Here is a 23081-nt window from a genome sequence, read left to right on the forward strand (position 1 = left end):
CAGCAGGAGGTTGGTGTATTGCGACATCACGGAGCCGAGCACATGGGGATCGGACCCTCCCGCGTGTACCCTTGCGCGGCTTAGCCGTGTTAGGGGAAAAGGGGAACCTGGGGGTCCAGCCGAAGCCGGGTGTTTGAACCTGTATGGCACCTCGGCAGAGGCAGCACAGTTCTTTGGCCTCTGCTTCATGTAGACGGCACCCCCGGACTGATCCACCCGGGAGATATTGGTAGTAGCATTTTGCTGTCTATCTCTCTCTCTCCAAACTTCGTCTTTCCTTCTCCCTTTTCTATCTTTCCTGCCTTCTTTTGAGTTCTTCTTAATTCCAAATTTCCGGGCGGCAAGGGTTAACCGTGGGTAATATATCTAGTCTTGGGTATGTACATTAGGTTATAGTGGCGGTGCATATCTGGCGTCTGGAGGTTTCTCGTAACCTGTAGAGTGCCCTTGTTGGGCTCGGTGGTGGGTGGCGGCCACAGGCACCGAATTTTGAAACCATAATATGGCAGAAGCGTTCACACCGACTTCCAGATCGGCCTCTGAAAAGAGGTAGCACCGATGTACCCTTTGAATTTACCCTACGAACGAACCTAGACACCTTCCCAAGGTACCATGTCCTTCACAGTGAAGGCAACACAACCGTAAGAACACTGTCACCTTTCGTAGTATCAAAATGCCTGGCGAACACGATTGGACCTGGCTACAAAGCCTCAAAGATGGCTAGTGGAATCCTGTTCCTCGAACTGACAAAGAAAAATCTCGTTGAAAAGCTCGCTGAACTCACCAGTATCTGTGACATTAACGTGACAATATTTCCACATCGCGCGCTCTTCACAAGTAAGGGAGGAAAATCAGATTTCCAGATCCTTAGTGACGAAGAGCTCCTTGAAGGATTCCAAGATCAAAACGTAATTAAGATACAAAGAATAACACTCCGACGAAACGACCAACAAATCCCCAGGAAACACGTGTTACTCATATTTGGAACGAATACTGTGCCCAGCTCCCTCGACGCGGGATACACGAAAACCAATATCCGACCAGACATACCGAACCCGTGGTGGTGCTTGAAGTGCCAGAGGTTCGGGCATGCCGCACAATCATGTAGAGGGAAAGAAACACACGCGAAGTGTAGTGCCAATCACCATGCTTCGGATGGCTGCAATGCTCCTGCACAATGTGCGAGTTGCTAGGGAAACCATCCAGCTTACTCACGGAGCCGTTCTGGCTGGAAAAAAGAAAAATAAATTATCGCAGTCACCGTAAAGGAAAACATTTGATGCTACGAAGCGAGTAAAAGCCTAGGACACTTACCTCCATTTAGCTATGCCAGTGCGGCGCGGCAGGGGGCAGAGCCACACCGGTTTCAGGAGACTACAGGTCCACGCAGTCCACGGTGTTCCTGTAGAAACTCCATCCGCCCCCTTGGTGGCTACAGCCAGTGCTGCTCCATCATCATCGAAGACGGGCTGGCAGACCACAGTGTCGCAGGGCCCAAAGTTGAACCGAACCCCACCGCCCGAGACGTGCTTTTCGGTGCATGGCTCTCGATCGTCCAGTGACTCAGAGAAGGCGATGGAGGTCGACCCGAAAACCCCGGCGTCATGGGCGCCAAATGATCTGCGCTCCATGGAGCACGCCAAGAAGGAGAAACTTCTTGTAACTGCACCGAGAAAGGGACAGGTAACCTGAATGGTTACCACCCTTGACGAGAGTAGTCCAACTTTTTAATAGCATGACACCTACAACTTCTAAGCCTTACACACATAAGTAAATATCTTTAATTCCATTAAAATGACTTTCATCATTCATTGGAGTTGCAGAGGCCTGATCCAGAATCTAGGTGACATCAAAGACGTCATAAATAAGCTATCGCCAGTTGCATGCTGCCTTCAAGAAACAAACTGAGGCCCCAAATACACATTACATTAAAGGTTTTACTATCGTACGTAAGGACCGTAAACACTCCATCCAGCCGTCTGTCAGGAGGAGTCGCCATAGTCGTGCAGGGCGGCACTGCTACCCGAAATGTCCAATTAAGTACTTCTTTCGAGGCTGTAGCGGTCACCGTTCTGTCTCACAAAACCATCACCATTTGTTCGCCATATCTTCCACCTCATACCCGTTTTACTATTAAATAGCTAGAAAACTTACCGAAACAGTTACCGGAGCATTTTATTCTGGTAGAAGATTTTAATGCTCATTGTACTCTTTGGGCCAGTGACCAAACTGACCAATGAAGGCAGCTCGTTGAAAATTTTAATTTGTCAAATGATATCTGATTTTTAAACTGAGGTGCATCGACGCATATATCGCCGACTCCACGTACTTTTAGTTTATATTTAACGTTTTGCTCACCATCTCTTTTTAGTGATTCTAAATGGGAAGTATTGGATACCTCATAAGGCAGTGATCATTTAGCTGCCATAGTCAAATTCTCATCAACGCTACCCTTTATATCCCATAAACCATGCCATTGGAAACTGCAAATGGCAGACTGGTCTGTTTTCACGGGAAATACCTGCTAGAGGAGCTCACTAAGCATTGATGAAATCAATGAAAAGTTTACTCAGTGCATAATTGCCGCAGCTGAATAGGTTATTCCTCAATCTTCTGGCGTTGTTTGGAAAAAGCTGAACCACTGGTGGACACACCAATGCACGGAAGCAAAAAAAAACTGCAAAATAAAGCCTGGGCGATATTGCGTAGGTACCCAACGCAGAGCAACTTCCTGAACTTCAAATAAGCGATAACAAAAGCGCTATACAATATCATGCAAGAAATACGTACCTACAATCAATAGCACCATCACATCCAAAAGGATGTGGGAATAGGTCAGGAAGTTTAGGGGCGACTACTCATACACGATACCTTTACTTACACCTTCAGGTACCCAGACAACACTACAGGAACAAGCTTGGTGAGCCCTTCTTTGACGTCTCTAGCTCGGCGAACTATTCAAACGTGTTCCTAAAGTACAGTCACTAGAAAGGAGAAATTGCCAACTGCTTGTGCATCAAAGGAAGAATGTAATGCTCCATTCACTTTGCAGGAACTAAACAGGGTACTCTGTGCTAATAAAAAAAACCGCAGTATATCCTGACCAGATTCATTATAACATACTGGCCCAACTGCCCCAAGCATCGGCAGATGCTCTTCTCAATTTCTTCAATAAGATATTTAAATCTGGAATCATGACAAAAGAGTGGAAAAACGCAATAGTTGTGAAATTCCTTACAACGGGCAAATCCCCTACATCTAAATTGTACGAAAGTGTCGTAAACGCGAGATTGACATTCATTCTTGAAACGCCAAACCTAATTGATTTTCTTCAATGTGGGCATAAGACAGGCTACTCTATGACCGACCACCTTGTCCGACTAGAACACGAAATACCTGAATCATTCTTGCACAAGCAGCACTGTCTAACAGTTTTCTTTGATCTCGAAAACCGTTTGACCCTACTTGGAGATTTCGAATCTTACGTAACCTCGCTGTTTTAGGAAGTTCAGGCAAGATGCCGAACTGACTCGCAGATTTCGTATCCGACAGAACATTCCAAATCCGTCTGGGCACCGTGCACTCGCGCATATTTGTCCAGGAAAACACCGTGCCACAAGGTGGCATACTCAGCACAACATTATTTATTGTAAAAATGAACTCCATCAACAAATTCCCTCCTCTATTATGTACTCCATATACGTCGACGATCTCCAAAGCGTACCGCTCCTCAAATTTACCCACATGTGAAAGGCAGCTCCAGATTGCAATAAATAAAGAACTACAATTGGCTGACAAAAATGGCTGCAACTTCCCCACGCTAAAAAACTGTTACAGTGCTATTTTCGCGAAAACGAGGATTACACTTGGACCCGATCCTAAGACTTGATCATGTGACGCCGTCGGTAAACAAGAATATAATTGCTTTGGAGTGATGTTTGATAAGAAACTAAACTTCCTGGCCCACATAAATACGACTACAATTAAGGCAGATATAGCGCTGTACATTCTGAGAGTGTTGTCTCATAAGCACTGGCGTTCCGACCGTACCTGCCTCTTACGTATTTATTGGTCTGTTGTGCGTAGCCTTCAGAACTACGGTTGCGTAGATTATGGCTCAGCCAGACAGTCATACATTCGACGACTTGATCCAGTACATAACCTGGGACTGCGACTGGCAAGTAGTGCTTAGAGGACATCACCTGTCCAAAGTTTATACGTTGGACTGCATTGAAGCCCCCTTACAGCAGCGAAGGGCTTTACTGACTCTTTCCTATGTACTCAGAATTCAGTCATCACCACAGCACATATGCTACAACATCGTCACGCAATGCAACTCATGCGTACACTATACAAATAAACCGAACATGGTTAGACCGATTGTCTTACGATATAAGGAATACTGTTGGTGTTATGACATTCCTGACGATGTCCTTCAGGTTGCTAAAAAGCCAGAGCGATGCCCCCTTTGTGTGACTTTACGAAGTTATGTGATAGGACATTGACACACCGAAAGAAAGGAGACACCCCACAAGAACACATAATACAAAATTTCCGCGGCCTTCAAGACCAATATAAATATTACATAGAATTTTACATAGATGCTTCTGAAACACACGAACACGTGGGTGTGGGGACCGTAACGAAAAATTGGGAAAGAAGTATTTGAATACCTTTTCACTGCTGAAGTTTATGCTCTATGGAATGTAGTTAAAGATTATCACTGAACTGTACGAAAGTACAATCATATAAACAGATTCGTTAAGTACACTACAGGATATTAATCTGTAATCCGAGTATGAACCCCTTGTAGGGGATATCTCAAGCATACTGACTTTCAACAAATACGGCAGAACAATTCGTTTCTGCTGGGTCCCAAGCCATGTTGGGGTATCAGGTAATGATAGCTTTTGTGTGCGGACACGAAAATTCAATGGTACCCTTGCCATATACCGCTCAGCTGTAAAAGAAAAAAAAACAATCAATCACTTTCGCGAAGCTGTCCTTGACATCGCACTGGTCGGCGGATACAGCTGATTGCGTTTTTAGCGCTCTGGAAAGAGCAAGCTAGGCACGCTGTCTATGATAACGAGCTAGAAACTTGTTCGTCCGGCTATCTTGACGCGTCCGGTAGTCAGTCGCAGCAAATATCGCGAGGGGATATTACCGGCGATAGTTATCGCTCGGGAATACCGCCTCTGAATTGTATACGTTTCCTCCGCGAGGTATGCAACCCTAGCTGATTAATTTACGGGACGCTTTCGTCACCGAAGTCCTCGGCATGTTTCTGATCTCCATGTGCTGTTTTATGTAGCCTGCTTACCAAAGTCTCGCCCGCGCCAATACCCCCAGTACATGGGATCAACGAGAGTTTTTAAAGCGTAGCTTTTTTTAGGCGAACCCTCCGGGACTCGCTCACAGTGGATACTTCTGTTATCTTGATGATAAGCTCATAGATAAAACAGCTGTCATATAACAAATTGGCTTATGTATAATCCTATTTGCAATACCCCCATTGACGTGCTTGTTGTAGGCTCTGTTCTCTGCTCTGTCCTTCTGAAACGACAAACGGTACCTAAATATCCGTAGTGTAAAAATTTGCGCTTTCGAGCACATAATCTTATCGAAATATAGCAAAGCTTCTAATGCTTTCTTACACGGGGTTTGGCGCGTCTGCTCAGTCGACATGTTGCCTACTTATGCAGGCTGTCCTTGGATATACTGTAATAGTAAATTACGTAGATTTACGAAGTATGCGTCTTGTGAAATACAGCGCACACACTAGTAAAGTAACCATGCGGATACACTCATGCTAGGAAATTGGACGCATTACGAGCCTAATAACCGAAAAGCAGTAGTTTAAAAAACAAACAAATAAACGGATATAATTGTAGTAAGCACACTGAAAACTAATTACACACTATTCGCAACTTGATGCCTCTAAAAAAACCTGCATATACGCATTTAAAAAGCACCCATCGTAGGGCGATGAGTACATATTTTACACGAAGAGAAACAGAGAGACCGATGCAAGTGGACACAGTGTCGAATGATTTTGTTGCTGGAGAGCGGTGTTAATTTGTTACGCAGGTACGGCAGTTTCTGAGGGGAGGCACGGCGCAGATAAGATGAACATCTACAAAATACTTTCCTGCCATTTGTTAAGAATGCCTCTAGTTTAGGTAGCCTATTCGCAAATCCGTTATCTTCGGCAAAGCAATTTAATACTGGTCAGTGCCACAAGATTTGACTCCGTTTAAAGCGATGTCCGGTGCTTAAGTAATTAACTTTACTCTTTCAAATGACGTAAGGCTCCACGTGCAGCCGGTGCGGGGCCGTCTCCTTGTTTCGTTACTGTAATTTGACTGTATGCGATGTTCCTAATTGCATTGCGTGCATGTATCAGTGATGTAAGTTAAGACGTATTTTTATAACATAAAGAGCTCCACGCGAAGTTGATATTGCACTTCTTTAAGAAAGCAAACGTATTTGATATTCAATCAGAGAATTTGAGGTAGTTCCTCTCGAAAATGTCTTTTTTTTTTCGATTCTAAAATGTCGCCATTCAGAAACTTCTATGTTTAGGGCAAGTTTCTATAGGATGTAAAATATGTACTGATCGCCATATGATGGATTATTTTTAATTACGTATATGCAGGTGTATATAGAGGACTGAAGTTGCGAATAGTGTGTAATTACATTTGAAGTGTGTCGACTACAATTATATACCTTTAATTGGTTTTTAGTAAACTACCGCTTTTCTGTTATTAGGCTCGTAATGCATCCAATTTCCTAGCATGACTGTATCCGCGTGGTTACTTTACTAGCGTGTGCACTGCGTTTCGCAGGACGCTTACTTGCGCTGACATTCCAATTTCAGTGTCCGTGAGTGCCTGTGTATTCCATGCTTTTTATGTTTTTCTTTCTGCTACTCAAGCTACATGCATACAATAGCTCTTGGCATGACAGTTGGTTAGTGAGTTGTTTTGGTTGTGCAGTCCTCGCCCACATTTATCAGTTACTCATTCTACGGTTTACATTCTTGCGATTTACGCCGACATGCAGATATCAAATAGCCTGATGGTGAGACAGCTCGGTTCTAGATAGTTTAAACTTCTTTGTTGGGCTAGACTGGGCTAGACATGCACTGTGCGACTAGTTAATTCTAGCTTGATCTACGGTCACCGGAAGCGAAGGCTTCGCTTGCACAGACATCTAAGAATATTAGGGGCAGAACTGTTTTGACATCCAGCTGCGGCTAGCCACACACATATGCAATCAAGGCTTGAATTGAGGATGACTTTTGGGTCGAGTAGAGGAGAGAGCCGGTCGCGATTTTGTATTTGTTTCATACAAAAACCTGCGCGATTGCACAGATTCCGCTAAGGTACGGCAACAGTCTGCAGACCGGTAAGTGCACTCTCGTACTGCGAGGATGTCTTGCACCGCACAATAAAAATATTCTTAAGATTTAACATTTCCTATTACAGGGTCCCCCTTGTGTGAACACTCGTTCTTGTTAACACGGAAAGCCAAGTCAGGTAAACTTGAATATGAGATTCTTCGCAGCTGTCTCCCTACTTCTCGCAATTTCCGGTAAGTACGGTGTGAAAGCTGCCACTGTTAATTACCAAGTTCTGATCTGTTTTATCAAGTACCACAAGGTGACATATTCACTATCTTCCAGACAAACTTCTTATTCAAACTTAGTTACGAAGATCAAAATGGAATGTTACCTATTACCTTCGAAAGTAAATTATGAGGGTTTAGATTTAAAATTGTGTGACCTGACTTAACCGCTGGATTTACTGTGCATTATTAGTGTCCAACATATAAACCTTCAAATAAGAGCGGTCCCTGTCTTGCCGAGGCAAACAGAAATGCAGCCATCTGGCAATCTTTCGCATATTGTAGACACGCTCCGATACGTTCAGAAATATTGACAGCAGCCTAACAATTCAGATTTTTTACACTCCTAAAATTATGAGAAGCTAATGCTTGAGTGTCCTGTGCAGTTGGTAGTGCATTTGGCCGCATACTAGACAATGAAACGAATTGTGGACAACAACCCATGTCATGCAGACCCTTGCGAGGAAAAATCGATGTCTGCTGTATCATTTAAAATGGGAGATGATTTAATACATAAGCATATTAAGAAATAACTGACAGTCTGAAATTCTATGTGTAAGTGGCATACGGTATAATACAAGCTTGTGGTACAAATACATTACTGAAGTAACAGTTACTTTATCCAGACACAGCGCAAGCCCACAGAAAGCGGCTCTTTCATAAGGAATTGTTCACCCTATGATTCAAACGAGCAACTGTTTAGACGGCGCATATGAACTCAATCACTGAAGCTTGAGTTCTTTTGCTTGGACTTCTCAAAACCACACAGAAAGTGCAGTAAATTTCTTTAGGCTATTCCTGAGTTAAATATCGCTATTTTCCCCGAAATTATGTTGGCACTTTCGAGCACCTCACGTACCTTGTATACCTGCAAAGAAAATACAATATCGGTTGTGTACACAGATGCGATTTGAAATTGGCAGGCTGATAATTTTTCGGTCTTTCAAAATATTGCCACGAGCGCACTCGAACGCCGCCGTGCTACTGCCAGGGATTTTGTTGTGCGACAATACTAAATGTGCCTATGACCATACGTTAAAAATGTCCACTAGGGCGTTCTCAACGATGCTGTACCTAACTAGCAAGCATAGGCAGTTCGGAACGGTGGCAATTTCTGCCGAGGCGCGTTTATGCCCCCGAGGCCACCGCCGCCTTTGTCCTGCTCTCCGGCTGACGGCGCGGAGTGGCGCGTTGACGTCGATGCACTTTCTATCGCTCCAGAAGCCGCGCTAGTGTCACCGACAAAACGGGCTCGCTCACACCGAATCTCTCGTTGTGCTCGACGAAATGCTTGCTGCCATCCGCCAGCTCCCACGAGTGGTGCTGAAGCTCTTGTAGTCACTTCTCTCAGGTTTGTTCTGAATGTATGGTTAGCGGAGGAGTATTAAAGCGTTAGTACTAGACATGTCAAAATGAAAAAAAAAATGTATATACGTGAAGTGTGTTAAGGAGGTCCCAGGTGTGTGAAGGCGGTCACGTAGTAGAAGAGGGGATGAGAGCGCTTACAAAAGCTTACCAAAGACAGAGTTTAGAAGGACTAGAAGCCAGTCGGAGCTGGGAAGGAGGGAGAGAGAGCACCGCAGTTGGGAATAGGTGCTCGAGAGAAGGGAAGGGACGCCGGTACTCAAGCGCCGTCTCCTGAGTCTGCCTGGAACGCCCGTCAGTGGCACTTCGCTCCTCGAAAAGGTAGGGCATGTGTCAATTGAGCTAAAACGACCTGCTGAAACGGACCGTAATGTTAACGCTTTCCTCTTTAATTAAGCGCTAAATCACCACTGACTTCGTAGCATCTATATATGGCATAAAACAAAAAGGAAGAAAAGAAATAAAGAACAAACGAAATGCACGGCACACACGACAAACGAATACATTATATTACGTTGGCAGATACGGCAACGAGCTTCCCTAAAATCACGAAGACGTATCGTCTTACTCCGTGCCGCTTTAGCATCGCTAACACTCGCACTGTAGGTAAAACCACGACATGCTAGCTGAGAACCGTGCCGGCCGCACTCGAAGCTCCGAGAGACTACAGCGAGTGCATGAAGGCACTTACATGTAGGTAGGACTAAAGTCCCTAGATTTCCTGCTCTTTTTTAAGTAGCGACATCTACTCCGTGAGCCGGCATTATCTTCTTAGATAGCATGCGACCGTCAACGGCCGCTTCTATCTACGCTGCTCGCAGCAGCGTGCAAGTGATTGCGGGGGAACAGCGTTAGGAAGAACATGGCTGCCAGAATGAGTGCCGCCCAATGAGATTCGTCGGCGGGGCTTCAAAGCTTGTCGCTACTTAAAGCAAAAATTGTCTAGGGACTTTAGGTAGGACGTGCCGTCGGTTGCGCTCGCCAGCCGCATCGCATCATACCTAGATATACACGGCATATAATTATCTACGTTCTTATGCGCAGACCCATTAACTTTAAAATGGGCTGAAATGATAAAGGTAATACTCTCCAAAGCAACACTACAGAGTTAAAAATGCTGCAAATAATCACGGTGAAATCCCGATTCTTGTGTCAACACCGCCAACACACACACATGCTTAACAAAGTGCTATGTTAATGCACATAGCATCAGAGTACAATTGTCCTGCAGACTTCACATGAACCACGCCACAAATGTACAAAGTGCGATCATATTTACTTGCAAACAACTACCTGAGTGGCTATGCCTGTGCCATTTTCAAATGGGAAAGTGGTTGTCTACACCAGCGAGAAGCTTCGTCACCTATATCCCCTCTCGTCTTTCGAAATCTGGCGTTCTGATTGGTTTGCGACAAGCGATGCTTTTGTACCGGCGAGGAAAATCGGTCGCGGACTGATCGGTGTGACGAGAGCCGCAGCGTCAAAGGTACGCCCAATCGCTTCTTTAGCTGCGCAAGATCCATGTTGTGGTCCGGTGCTGGAACGATCGTTGTATCACGCACACTATAGCTACATTATCGTTCTTACTAAGGTCTGTATGTATGCTAAGTTCTAAGCAGTAGACGTTACCTAATATTGTTGCAATATTAACTATACGGAAACTCGAGGACCATTGGCGCCATCGTCATTGGCATTGCCGTCGCTGTACCGAAGCACATGCCTGGCCTGCCTGTGGTGGGTTGCAAGGTTTCGAGAGACGTTGAGTGGGTCCGCAACAAAGGCGACGAAGCAGAATGAACGCACCGCCACGCTGTTCTCAATCGGCTTTGCGGAAACCAGGGCAGCGTTCTCGTTTCTTCTGCTGGCTTGACGCCATGCGCACACACATTGATGAGCATCCCTGATGAGCATCAGGGCTCAAGCCTCATCGGGGTTTATACGCTTGTCTGAGCATCCTTATGGTGGTAAGATACACTGATTTACTCCGGTCTCATCTCGATATGTGAGGCCTGCAACGACGCTGGGGGTGCATCTCATCAAGCGAGCTTACTCAGACATCTCGCCGTAATGCTCAACTTTGCTATCACTTCGTCAATTTTTTTTCGAGCTTGCGGAATCGCATTTACACGAAATATATTGGCATTTGATAACAGAGATTATGGATAGCTAGGTTGCTTTGTTAGGGCATAATTCCGCATGAGCTGCGAAGTTTTCGTCAATAAAGGTCATTATTTCAAAGCGTTAAGTGGGCTCTCATTACAATAAATAGCGCAGAAATTGTATTACTCAATGTTGCACCAAATGTTGCAACATACTTACATGTTAAGAATATCTAAGATAAAAGCACGCAGAGACTTATGGTGGAACAAAATAAGAAACTCGTTTTTGTAGAGCATTAAACAGGCATCACCAATAAAAAATGTTAACTTGACATGAATTGAATAATGTACGTTGGATCTGCATATTTAGTATATAATATGCAACAAACCACATCAAATTTAGTGTATTTGATGTAGAGCGGAAGCTAAACATTTCGACAGAATTACCTGTCTGGTTGGGAAAATTGATAAAGACTTAGAGATTGACTCCAACCAAATAAGGAAATTTACTAGCCCGACGTTTCGGAACCAATTCGGCTCCTTCTTCAGGGGGTATTCTTCGGAGGTGGCGGTGTGCCGCTTTTAAAGGTCCGTCGTAACAAAGGAGAGGAAGGGAGAGAGAGCCTAAGGTGCGGAGACACTTGTCCTGGCACCTGTTCTAGACAGACCAAAGGGGTGGTGGGGTGGGGTGGAGGGGGGGGGGGGGGGGGCTTCGGCGTCGCTGGTCGGCTAGGATGACCGGTGCCGGGCGCCCTTTAGTCGCGGGAATTCGTTGACGAGGGACGGGGGAGGGGGGGGGGAGGACGAGTTGTTTTGGTGTTGCTGACCTAGAGCGGGGGGTCCTTTCTTCCCTTCGTCGCGTCTGCCAGGCCATGAACATACAAGGAAGGAAGAATGCCCTTCACGCGGTTTATATTACCCGCCGTGTTCTGAATGTGCCAAGACTCGAGTAGCAGCCTTTTTCGCCAGTTTGTCTCTGTTTGAAGGATTTGGGTTTCTTGGAAAGAAATCTTGTGGTCGGCGTCTTCGGAATGTTCGGCGACGGCGCTGCGTATTCGGTTGAATGTTCTGACGTCGTTTTCATGTTGTCTGATTCTTTCTTTAGATTTTTGGTTTCCCCGATGTACGACGCCGGACAGTCGGCACAGCTGATTTTATAGACGACGCCTTGAGCTTTTTCTTTTGGTGGACGGTCTTTTGGTTTAGGAATGAGGATATTCAAAGTGTTCATCGGTTTATGCGCGACTTTGAGGCCTTCTTTTTTCAGTATTCGGCTGAGAGCTTCACTGGCACCTTTGACGTATGGGATGGACACTCGTTTCTGTGGTCGAGGGGGAGTCAACGGTTGTAGGTCTCGTAGTTTGTTTTTTCTTTTTTGTTGTCGGGTTGTTTTTCGAATGAATTCCGTTGTATAGCCGTTCCTTTTGAGTTCGTTGAGAACCGTTCTCCTTTCTTTCTTTTGATCTGATTCCAATGTGCAATGAGTTTCGACTCTTCTCAATAAAGAATTTACGACCGATGCCTTGTGGTTTGCCGGATGGTTGGATGAGAAGTGTAGGTAGCGGCCTGTGTGGGTTGGTTTTCGGTAGACTGAGAATTTTAGATTGCCGTTGGTTCGTGTAACTTGTACATCTAGGAATGGTAGCGATCCGTTTTGTTCGCGCTCCGACGTGAACTGTATATCCGGGTCTATGGAATTTAAATGGCTCTGCAGGTTTTCGACTTGCGACTCCTTCACGATACAGAAGCAATCATCCATGTACCTGAGGAAAACTTTTGGCTTCGGGGAAAAAGTACTCAGAGCTCTGTCTTCGATATTTTCCATAGTTAGGTTAGCCATGGTGACGGAAATTGAGGCCCCCATGGGAGTTCCTTTTACCTGCTTGTAGTAGCTGCCTCGGAAGGTGAAGTAGGTATTTGATAGGCATAGCTCGAGAAGGCGGCAGATCTCGTCTACACTCAAGGGGGTTCTCTCGTCGAGTGTGTCGTCGCGTTCCAGGGCATCCCTTGTTGCGGATATAGCTAACTGAATGGGTACTCTGGTGAACAACGAGATCACATCAAAAGAGACCAGGCATTCATCATCTTCGAGGCGTACATTTGATATCAGCTTGATGAAGTTTTCGGGGTTGCGCACGTGGGATGCTGTCCTTCCAGTGAGTGGTGATATAATCTGGTGCAAGTATGTGGATAGTGATCGAAGTGGGGAGCACGAAAAGTCTACGATTGGCCGTAAGGGGATTCCGGGTTTATGGAGTTTAGGCAAGCCGTAAAAGGCTGGTGCGGACCCGTTCCTGCACATTAATTTTAGATAAAGATTTCGAGAGCTTGGGTGGTTTCGGAAAATTTCGACGAGCGTCTTATTCAGTACTGATTGGGTCCTTGTGGTGGGGTCCTTTTTTAATTTTTCGTAGTCCTCGCTGTTAAGGAGGGTGGACGCCTTTTCCTCGTAGTCCTGCGTGTTTAACACGACGGTTGAGTTGCCCTTGTCCGCTGGTAGAATTACAATGTCCCCATCTTCCCTCAGTAATCGCAGCGCTCTTATTTCGTCAGACGACAAGTTTCTTTCTCTTCGGCGGTTGTTATTGCACCTTATTAAGCCTATTGCTTTTATTCTGAGCGGTTCCCGTACTTTAGGGTCCAGCTGCTGGATGCCGCTTTCGAGGGCGGCGATAATCTTGGGCAGGGGGAGGTTATCTGTGGTGACGTTGAATTTATGACCTTTTGCCAGGACTGAAGTCTCTTCTGTTGTTAGTTTTCTCGATGATAAATTTGTTACTGTGTGCTTGTCCAACATTCCTGGTTTTTCGGTTTGCTTGATTAAAGAAGAGAGTTTTTTCTTCTGCGTTTCGCGGTGTTTCTTTTCCTCTGAGGACGCAATGGTCTTCGCAAACGAATCAATTGATGAAAAAAGATGATGGGGTACCTTGTATTCGAGCTGTCTTCTGGCGAAGAACGCATCGACTTCTTTCTTCTTAATCACTGTGTGGCACTCGTGTATCCGCGCTGTCACCAGTCTTTGCTGAGCCTTGTTGATGATGTCCCGGCCTTCCGCTGTGTTGATAGGTTGGCGCAGCTGGAGACTTCGTGGAACGATGTTTTGGTCTTTGCATTTCCGGGTGAAATCTAAGTGGGTCTTGAAGGTGGAGATGCCTTTCAGGGCTTTGATATAGTTCTTTGCAAGTTGCACTGCCTCTTGTCCGAAGTCTGCACGTATAGACTTGAAGCTAAACATTTCGACAGAATTACCTGTCTGGTTGGGAAAATTGATCAATCAATCAATTTATCCCAACCAGTCAATTTTCCCAACCAGACAGGTAATTCTGTCGAAATGTTTAGCTTCAAGTCTATACGTGCAGACTTCGGACAAGAGGCAGTGCAACTTGCAAAGAACTATATCAAAGCCCTGAAAGGCATCTCCACCTTCAAGACCCACTTAGATTTCACCCGGAAATGCAAAGACCAAAACATCGTTCCACGAAGTCTCCAGCTGCGCCAACCTATCAACACAGCGGAAGGCCGGGACATCATCAACAAGGCTCAGCAAAGACTGGTGACAGCGCGGATACACGAGTGCCACACAGTGATTAAGAAGAAAGAAGTCGATGCGTTCTTCGCCAGAAGACAGCTCGAATACAAGGTACCCCATCATCTTTTTTCATCAATTGATTCGTTTGCGAAGACCATTGCGTCCTCAGAGGAAAAGAAACACCGCGAAACGCAGAAGAAAAAACTCTCTTCTTTAATCAAGCAAACCGAAAAACCAGGAATGTTGGACAAGCACACAGTAACAAATTTATCATCGAGAAAACTAACAACAGAAGAGACTTCAGTCCTGGCAAAAGGTCATAAATTCGACGTCACCACAGATAACCTCCCCCTGCCCAAGATTATCGCCGCCCTCGAAAGCGGCATCCAGCAGCTGGACCCTAAAGTACGGGAACCGCTCAGAATAAAAGCAATAGGCTTAATAAGGTGCAATAACAACCGCCGAAGAGAAAGAAACTTGTCGTCTGACGAAATAAGAGCGCTGCGATTACTGAGGGAAGATGGGGACATTGTAATTCTACCAGCGGACAAGGGCAACTCAACCGTCGTGTTAAACACGCAGGACTACGAGGAAAAGGCGTCCACCCTCCTTAACAGCGAGGACTACGAAAAATTAAAAAAGGACCCCACCACAAGGACCCAATCAGTACTGAATAAGACGCTCGTCGAAATTTTCCGAAACCACCCAAGCTCTCGAAATCTTTATCTAAAATTAATGTGCAGGAACGGGTCCGCACCAGCCTTTTACGGCTTGCCTAAACTCCATAAACCCGGAATCCCCTTACGGCCAATCGTAGACTTTTCGTGCTCCCCACTTCGATCACTATCCACATACTTGCACCAGATTATATCACCACTCACTGGAAGGACAGCATCCCACGTGCGCAACCCCGAAAACTTCATCAAGCTGATATCAAATGTACGCCTCGAAGATGATGAATGCCTGGTCTCTTTTGATGTGATCTCGTTGTTCACCAGAGTACCCATTCAGTTAGCTATATCCGCAACAAGGGATGCCCTGGAACGCGACGACACACTCGACGAGAGAACCCCCTTGAGTGTAGACGAGATCTGCCGCCTTCTCGAGCTATGCCTATCAAATACCTACTTCACCTTCCGAGGCAGCTACTACAAGCAGGTAAAAGGAACTCCCATGGGGGCCTCAATTTCCGTCACCATGGCTAACCTAACTATGGAAAATATCGAAGACAGAGCTCTGAGTACTTTTTCCCCGAAGCCAAAAGTTTTCCTCAGGTACATGGATGATTGCTTCTGTATCGTGAAGGAGTCGCAAGTCGAAAACCTGCAGAGCCATTTAAATTCCATAGACCCGGATATACAGTTCACGTCGGAGCGCGAACAAAACGGATCGCTACCATTCCTAGATGTACAAGTTACACGAACCAACGGCAATCTAAAATTCTCAGTCTACCGAAAACCAACCCACACAGGCCGCTACCTACACTTCTCATCCAACCATCCGGCAAACCACAAGGCATCGGTCGTAAATTCTTTATTGAGAAGAGTCGAAACTCATTGCACATTGGAATCAGATCAAAAGAAAGAAAGGAGAACGGTTCTCAACGAACTCAAAAGGAACGGCTATACAACGGAATTCATTCGAAAAACAACCCGACAACAAAAAAGAAAAAACAAACTACGAGACCTACAACCGTTGACTCCCCCTCGACCACAGAAACGAGTGTCCATCCCATACGTCAAAGGTGCCAGTGAAGCTCTCAGCCGAATACTGAAAAAAGAAGGCCTCAAAGTCGCGCATAAACCGATGAACACTTTGAATATCCTCATTCCTAAACCAAAAGACCGTCCACCAAAAGAAAAAGCTCAAGGCGTCGTCTATAAAATCAGCTGTGCCGACTGTCCGGCGTCGTACATCGGGGAAACCAAAAATCTAAAAGAAAGAATCAGACAACATGAAAACGACGTCAGAACATTCAACCGAATACGCAGCGCCGTCGCCGAACATTCCGAAGACGCCGACCACAAGATTTCTTTCCAAGAAACCCAAATCCTTCAAACAGAGACAAACTGGCGAAAAAGGCTGCTACTCGAGTCTTGGCACATTCAGAACACGGCGGGTAATATAAACCGCGTGAAGGGCATTCTTCCTTCCTTGTATGTTCATGGCCTGGCAGACGCGACGAAGGGAAGAAAGGACCCCCCGCTCTAGGTCAGCAACACCAAAACAACTCGTCCTCCCCCCCCCCTCCCCCGTCCCTCGTCAACGAATTCCCGCGACTAAAGGGCGCCCGGCACCGGTCATCCTAGCCGACCAGCGACGCCGAAGCCCCCCCCCCCCCCCTCCACCCCACCCCACCACCCCTTTGGTCTGTCTAGAACAGGTGCCAGGACAAGTGTCTCCGCACCTTAGGCTCTCTCTCCCTTCCTCTCCTTTGTTACGACGGACCTTTAAAAGCGGCACACCGCCACCTCCGAAGAATACCCCCTGAAGAAGGAGCCGAATTGGTTCCGAAACGTCGGGCTAGTAAATTTCCTTATTTGGTTGGAGTCAATCTCTAAGTCTTTATTGATGTAGAGCTAGACGGTTTCTCTATTTCCGTGCATTTAGATGAACGTTTCCGAGATATGACTTTCTCCAAAGGCGAACGTTAGGTACCATAGGCAATTAGGTGAAATAGAAATGTCTGGCTCCATGTCACAAGAACATGTGGGCACATGGGCACTGCGACCTGTACTTGCTTTGTATAAATTCTATTTTTGTTCACCAATACATTTCTACCAACCTACTATTGAGTGCAGGATAATGTATCCGTCAGTAAAAACGATCGGTTGCTACATAGACGTACTTACAAGCGAAATCAGCATATAACAGAATCTTTCACGGAGGTCGCCCGGCCAGTAGCTGCCTACATGTCATATTATTTTGTTAGTAAGGTGATCATGTGGCGAAGAACATAAAATAAGCCACTACCAATTTTCATGACATTTTCATAACGTTTTTGACCTATGGCATGTTATGTTACTGTACACATATTAGTAGTTTGACAGGATGTTTCTCTCAAAGAGCACCGTATGTTGCAACATGTCTGATTAAACTCATATGTTAAGAATATATAAGATTAAAGCACATGCAGACTCATGGTGGAACAAAAGAACCTTGCATTTTTTTGTACAAGCGAATTCCAGCATCTGTGACGCCCTGTGCAAGAGTCAGACACTGGGTGTAAGTGGCGGGAGGACCTGCAGTCAGTCAAAATACTATCTACTAACCACGGATCGAGTTGTGATACTTAGTCATGCTGCCTTATACACTATGTTTTACATAGTGCCTCTTGTTTCTGTAGGTTTGTGTCCGTATTTTGCAAGTGTAAGCGCTGCCAACTCTACCAGTGAAGGTAAGACTTTTTCCTGCTATCCAAAACTTCAAATCAACGTTTGGCGAAGGAACTCGCAAAAATGTGGTGAAGTATTTGTTGTGGTGTAATTTTATTTCTCCTACATAAACGGAATATTCTAAAACAATTCGTTGCCTTTATAATCACCTAAAGCACATGTTAGCAAACTGTGGAAGAAAAAAAATATTAGCCAAAGCGTTCGGTGACAGCACGATGATTTCGAACTTTTATCATATTTCCTGAACATAAGGAATTTTGCGGTTGATCTTTGCTTTAAATGCCCTGTATACAAGCTTGCTTTCTTTTGTTTTTTCTCTAAGAATATTGTTTGTCTTATAAGCACAATGTGCTTGATCGCGCACTGTTAAACTTTATTATAATATTGATGTTCTGCTTGAAAAACTGCTTAGACCATATATTTATTGCTTTAATGCTACCCTGGTGGATGTGCTTAGATATTTATTTTCTTTTTTTGTGTGTGTGTGTTTCTACGGAGCGCATGCTTGCAAAATGTCGATTCTTTTTTCTGTTTTTATTTTAAACATGGTTGTCTCTTTGTAATGCCCACCTGCTATGCTCTCAACTGAGAGTGGCAGTATTGAAAATAAAATAAATAATATTTTGTTATTGCTTACGTTTTTTTTCTAGGCTCCTGCAAAGATATTCAACTACCAAACGTGGACAAGCTGAATACTGTGAGCGCTAGAAATTGTGCTGAAGCATCCTATAGTTGTCTTCATGGCTGTACATGCTTAAGGAAAGTTCAATGTGTGGTGCCATTCTGCGTGATAAAACCAGCGAAGATTGCACGGGCTTGGGCTTCAAAGTTCCACACCAATAAATGGGGATTTAGCTGGCTGGGGATGGCATTTTGTAAATATTCCCTTGCCGCATGGTGCATCATATACGAATGCAGAGGGCAATTATTTCTAGCGAAAAAAAAGAAAAAGAGAATCTAAATATTAATTTCAAATTTTTGTCCTCTTAGCAACGAAAGAAATAGAAAATTGAGCAATAAAAATATGGTTTAGGTATTTTCCCTCTAAATATGTTTGGAGGCTGCTCGTCACACAACGTGTAATTTTGTAAATGTAGAGGTTATTTCCAGGATGTAAGCAGTTGAGATAAGTGCAGAATATATATGTTGTTTATATGCTATTTATTAGCTTTCTGTGCCATTTCGTTTAAGAAATACATTCTGGGGTTTTTGTGAGGCAGGAATAATTTGCTGTATCATATGCGATCTATTATGCAGTTATGTGTTGTGTTTGTAGAGGACAGCAGATGTTTCCTCACGAAATAACAAATTTGGTGCCAAAACTTACTGTTCTTACGTGCCATATATTTCCCTCAGAGCAAATATAGGCGCAGAAACGGCAAGAAAATGCAAATAGCAGCACTGATTACGATGAAGATATTATGGGCCCTGCCGTGTTCCTAAATGGAATAATAATAGAAGCAATAAATAACTTTTGGAGGAGGAGGAAGAAAGTTGCCTATAAACACTATGTAAGGCAAAAATTAACTTAAAGGTGGCGTCTGTAAACAATCTGGCCTAGATAATGAAAGCTTGAACTAGTCCATTAATGATGACGTCATGAAATTTTATTTAAGCTTGTACTCGCTGGAACTGTGTGCAAGAAATTCAATTTCTTTAAAAAAATGTGTTAAGTTCCTCAATTGTTCCGATTGTTTTACACATTTTCTGCAGTTGAAATATCTTTTGACATGGTCAAAGAATTCAAGGTGTATCGATATAACACACAGTAAATTTCGCTCGTAAATTTGTTATCAAGCATTTCTTTAGAAACGTGAGGTTGGTTTAAGCATATCTGGCCTAAGAAAACCCTGGTAATTTTTTTCACGACAAACTAAAAATAAAGCATGCAGTAAAAGGATGTGTCAGTTAAGAATATATAAGTGTCATTCTCATCGTTATAAACATAAATTTCCAGAGGAAATCTAGCGTAAGCATCGTTTAGCTGCCGCGGCAATGAGGGGTATCACATTGATTTGTCTAATCTTTGTGCTTGTAGCTTCAGAAATCCTAGTGGCGGTATTTTTACGCTTCATCTTTCCAAATTTCCAACATGTCACGACTTTCTAAAAAACATCCCAGGAATAAGTGTGTGCCATTGCACAACCATTGCGCACTGCTGCTCTCATAAAACAATATTTTGTTGAAATGATTGAATTTTGGAATTTATATTGTCGTTTCGAAGCCAGTAGGACGAAAATTAGGCAAGCATATATTCCACCTGTCATTCTCACGTTGGATAGACCGTAACGTCTGCAGCTTCGGGCCAGCTTGGCGCCAGAGAAATTACAAATAGGAACCATTTGTAATTTCTGTAAAAAACAGTAAGGTGAATGTGACTGAAAAAAAAGACGCCGTTTCGCCCAAAAGCCGAAGCATTGATTGTGATAGCAAATTAGTAGACAGGTATACGAAGTAAGGATAGTAGTTTTACCGGCCTATAAACTTGTAAGCATTCGCTCCTAAGTTAACAAACATGGTGTCACGCACTGCACGAGCAACCATGAACACATCTCACTCGATGTCAAAACGCTGGAGTGAGGAAACGCGGCGGCAGCAGCGAGCCAATTGACTTTCGTGCTGCCTCTCGCTTCAACCTAATCTTAGCGGCGAAAACTCAGCGCACACGTGGGCGCGCAATACGCAGTAGCCTTCGGAGTAGAACGACCCCCCTTACCTCTCCTACCGCCGCTGCTTTGCGTGCGACGAAAGATCGCATTCTTAATAGGTCCTGCGCGGCCAAGCCTTACGCAGAAGACGCCGTAGTCGTACGCGCCTCCCTTCCTCCCCTTGGCCGGAGCCTTGCATGCGATGGAAGACAGCGCGCTTCCTCCACGCTTTCCTTCCTTGCGCGTTTGCGATTGAGCCGCCATCGCCGGCTCACCCTCACCAGATTTCACTCGCACAAGCAGCATACGGCATGTTCGGACTGTACATGTATGGATAGCATGTATGGACAAGCAGCACACGGACTTTCTATGCAACATCACGGCGACGGCAAAAACGCGTGTATCCATATAATTCATATCGTAATAATACAGGAACCTCTATTGCGCCGTCAAATGCGTACATGGTTCGTGCGCAGAGCGTTGAAAGGGTGACTTGCATTTGTGTGCAGCCATTTGAGACTTGATGCAATTATAACTATAGGGAGGACAGAAAGGGAAACTGCAAGGTTGCGGGTAAGCGCTAACAAAACCCATTATACGATCATTATCGATAGATACATTGATTAGGACAGTTAGCCTTTCCTAAACTTATAGAATATGTCAGGCAACATCAATATATTCTATTATGTGAATGGATGTGTTTTGTTATTCTCATTTAAGGCCCCCTCACATAATCCTGTCTCTAACACTGTGAATACAGTGATTCCTTCATTATCGTAGAGGGACAGTAAAACATTTAGAAGAACTTAGGCCGCCATATTGGCAGCCCGTCAAGTGACAGACATTTTAAAACCAAGAAAGTTTAATTTTCATTCATCGCCATACACCACGCAATTTAGCAGTGACTACATTGGCAGATTTTTTATAGTGATTCCGCCTTCAATTGATCAGATCACAAAACCCGTGTGTTTTAATTCAATAATCGTGTTTTCTTACAGTGCCTTGGTCAACCCAGTGCATCCTGTGATACGTCACAGGTGAGACACTTCTCCAACTCTTAGGTGTGGTGGAAATATCAAACTCCGTTCGCTCGCGGCTTTTATATTCCCGTAAATTGTTATGTCAGCGAGGTTTGTGGCCGTAGCCACAAAACATTTCTTGCACAAAATATTCAGTTAAATTGTAAACGGCGCAAAACCCACAGGACGAGGAATAAGATCGGATGCACAAATCCGCAATACAAACTTAACTTTCATAAATGCAGACCCATTGTTCTGAATACAAGCAATGGTCGCAAGACTGTTTGCCGCGTGCGAAAACTGTTTGAAAAATGCCCGAAAAAAGAACTAGGTAAATATAAGAAAAAGCTGCTAGGAGTGACATTCTTTGCTATTGTTGATGTTTTCTTGTGTTTCTTTTCGCAGTTTTGGTGAAGTGTTTGCACGCCAGTAAAAAATTATGTACCATGTCTGGTGTTAAAACGGTTTGTGCACTCTAGTTTAAATGTTCAATTAGAAAAGGAGCATTTGTTTATACACCTTGTTCGTGTTACCTGGACAAAAGATCGTTAAGGGAAATTTACTTCTACGTTAACCGACAGGACGAGTGCGACCAGACGAAGAACGTATATTCAGAGAAGGTTCGCGCATATAAATGGGCACCACGGCTGATACGCATGCGCAGTTGCGGCCGCACATGACATGCTCGATACAAATACTACAGCAAGAAAATTTGGTGGAGTGAATCTTACGACGCATGACGAAGGTAGTGCGATTCTCACTGAAGCAATGTAGGGACATAAATTAGTGCCATCACCGAAATTCGTCATGTATGAAGTATCTATGCAGCCGGACACCTCTCTTGCGCAATCATCAGGACACGCTGTGCTATCTAACCGCGGCAACACGAAGTTCGCGCGTGGTGCCTCTCAGGATATATATTCACAAAAACTGTCTTAATGTGTACTATACGGGTCCGATTCAGCCCGGGAACGGATATATTTTAATGAATATTTTTTTTGTCATTGAAGAGCGGTACATAACCTGCGTCACGTACTCAGCGATCCAGGTTCTTAGTTCTCAGATCACATATTAAGTGACAGGGTTCTTTCTGCATAGCAAACCCATTAGACAATGAAACACCTAGGGACCAAAGTTAATGGGAAAATGGTTAGAAAACAGAAACAATACCGATAACGTAAATGGCGTCAAGTATTTAAGAAATGCTAATTGCAGTAAAACTTCATAGAACCCTGACATGTCTAGCAAAACCCGGTAAGAAACGCTTTGTTAGACCATTCACTGTAGCACAGTTGAAATTTTTTTTTGTGTTTACAATGCAGGACCTTATTGATGATGTTGGGCCTCTAGTGAAGGTAAGTGTGTTACTGAGAACTGAATTTCCTAATAAGATTCTT

The 23081-nt window shown here is 44.4% G+C and overlaps 1 protein-coding gene across 1 annotated transcript in view; it reads left to right on the forward strand.

Moving 5' to 3' along the window:
- Window positions 1–7302: 7302 nt before the first annotated feature.
- LOC119464812 (uncharacterized) overlaps window positions 7303–23081 on the forward strand; it is a 38611-nt gene continuing 22832 nt past the window's right edge. Inside the window, exons 1-6 of the mRNA XM_049655933.1 lie at window positions 7303–7410; window positions 7491–7596; window positions 17969–18019; window positions 18668–18714; window positions 21664–21702; window positions 23007–23039. Of these exons, the coding sequence (XP_049511890.1) occupies window positions 7554–7596; window positions 17969–18019; window positions 18668–18714; window positions 21664–21702; window positions 23007–23039 (213 nt within the window). The 5' untranslated portion in view covers window positions 7303–7410; window positions 7491–7553. The remainder of the gene's footprint in view (window positions 7411–7490; window positions 7597–17968; window positions 18020–18667; window positions 18715–21663; window positions 21703–23006; window positions 23040–23081) is intronic.

The sequence above is a fragment of the Dermacentor silvarum genome, chromosome 9 (genome assembly GCF_013339745.2).
Source record: "Dermacentor silvarum isolate Dsil-2018 chromosome 9, BIME_Dsil_1.4, whole genome shotgun sequence".
In the NCBI taxonomy this organism is placed as follows: Eukaryota; Metazoa; Arthropoda; class Arachnida; order Ixodida; family Ixodidae; genus Dermacentor; species Dermacentor silvarum.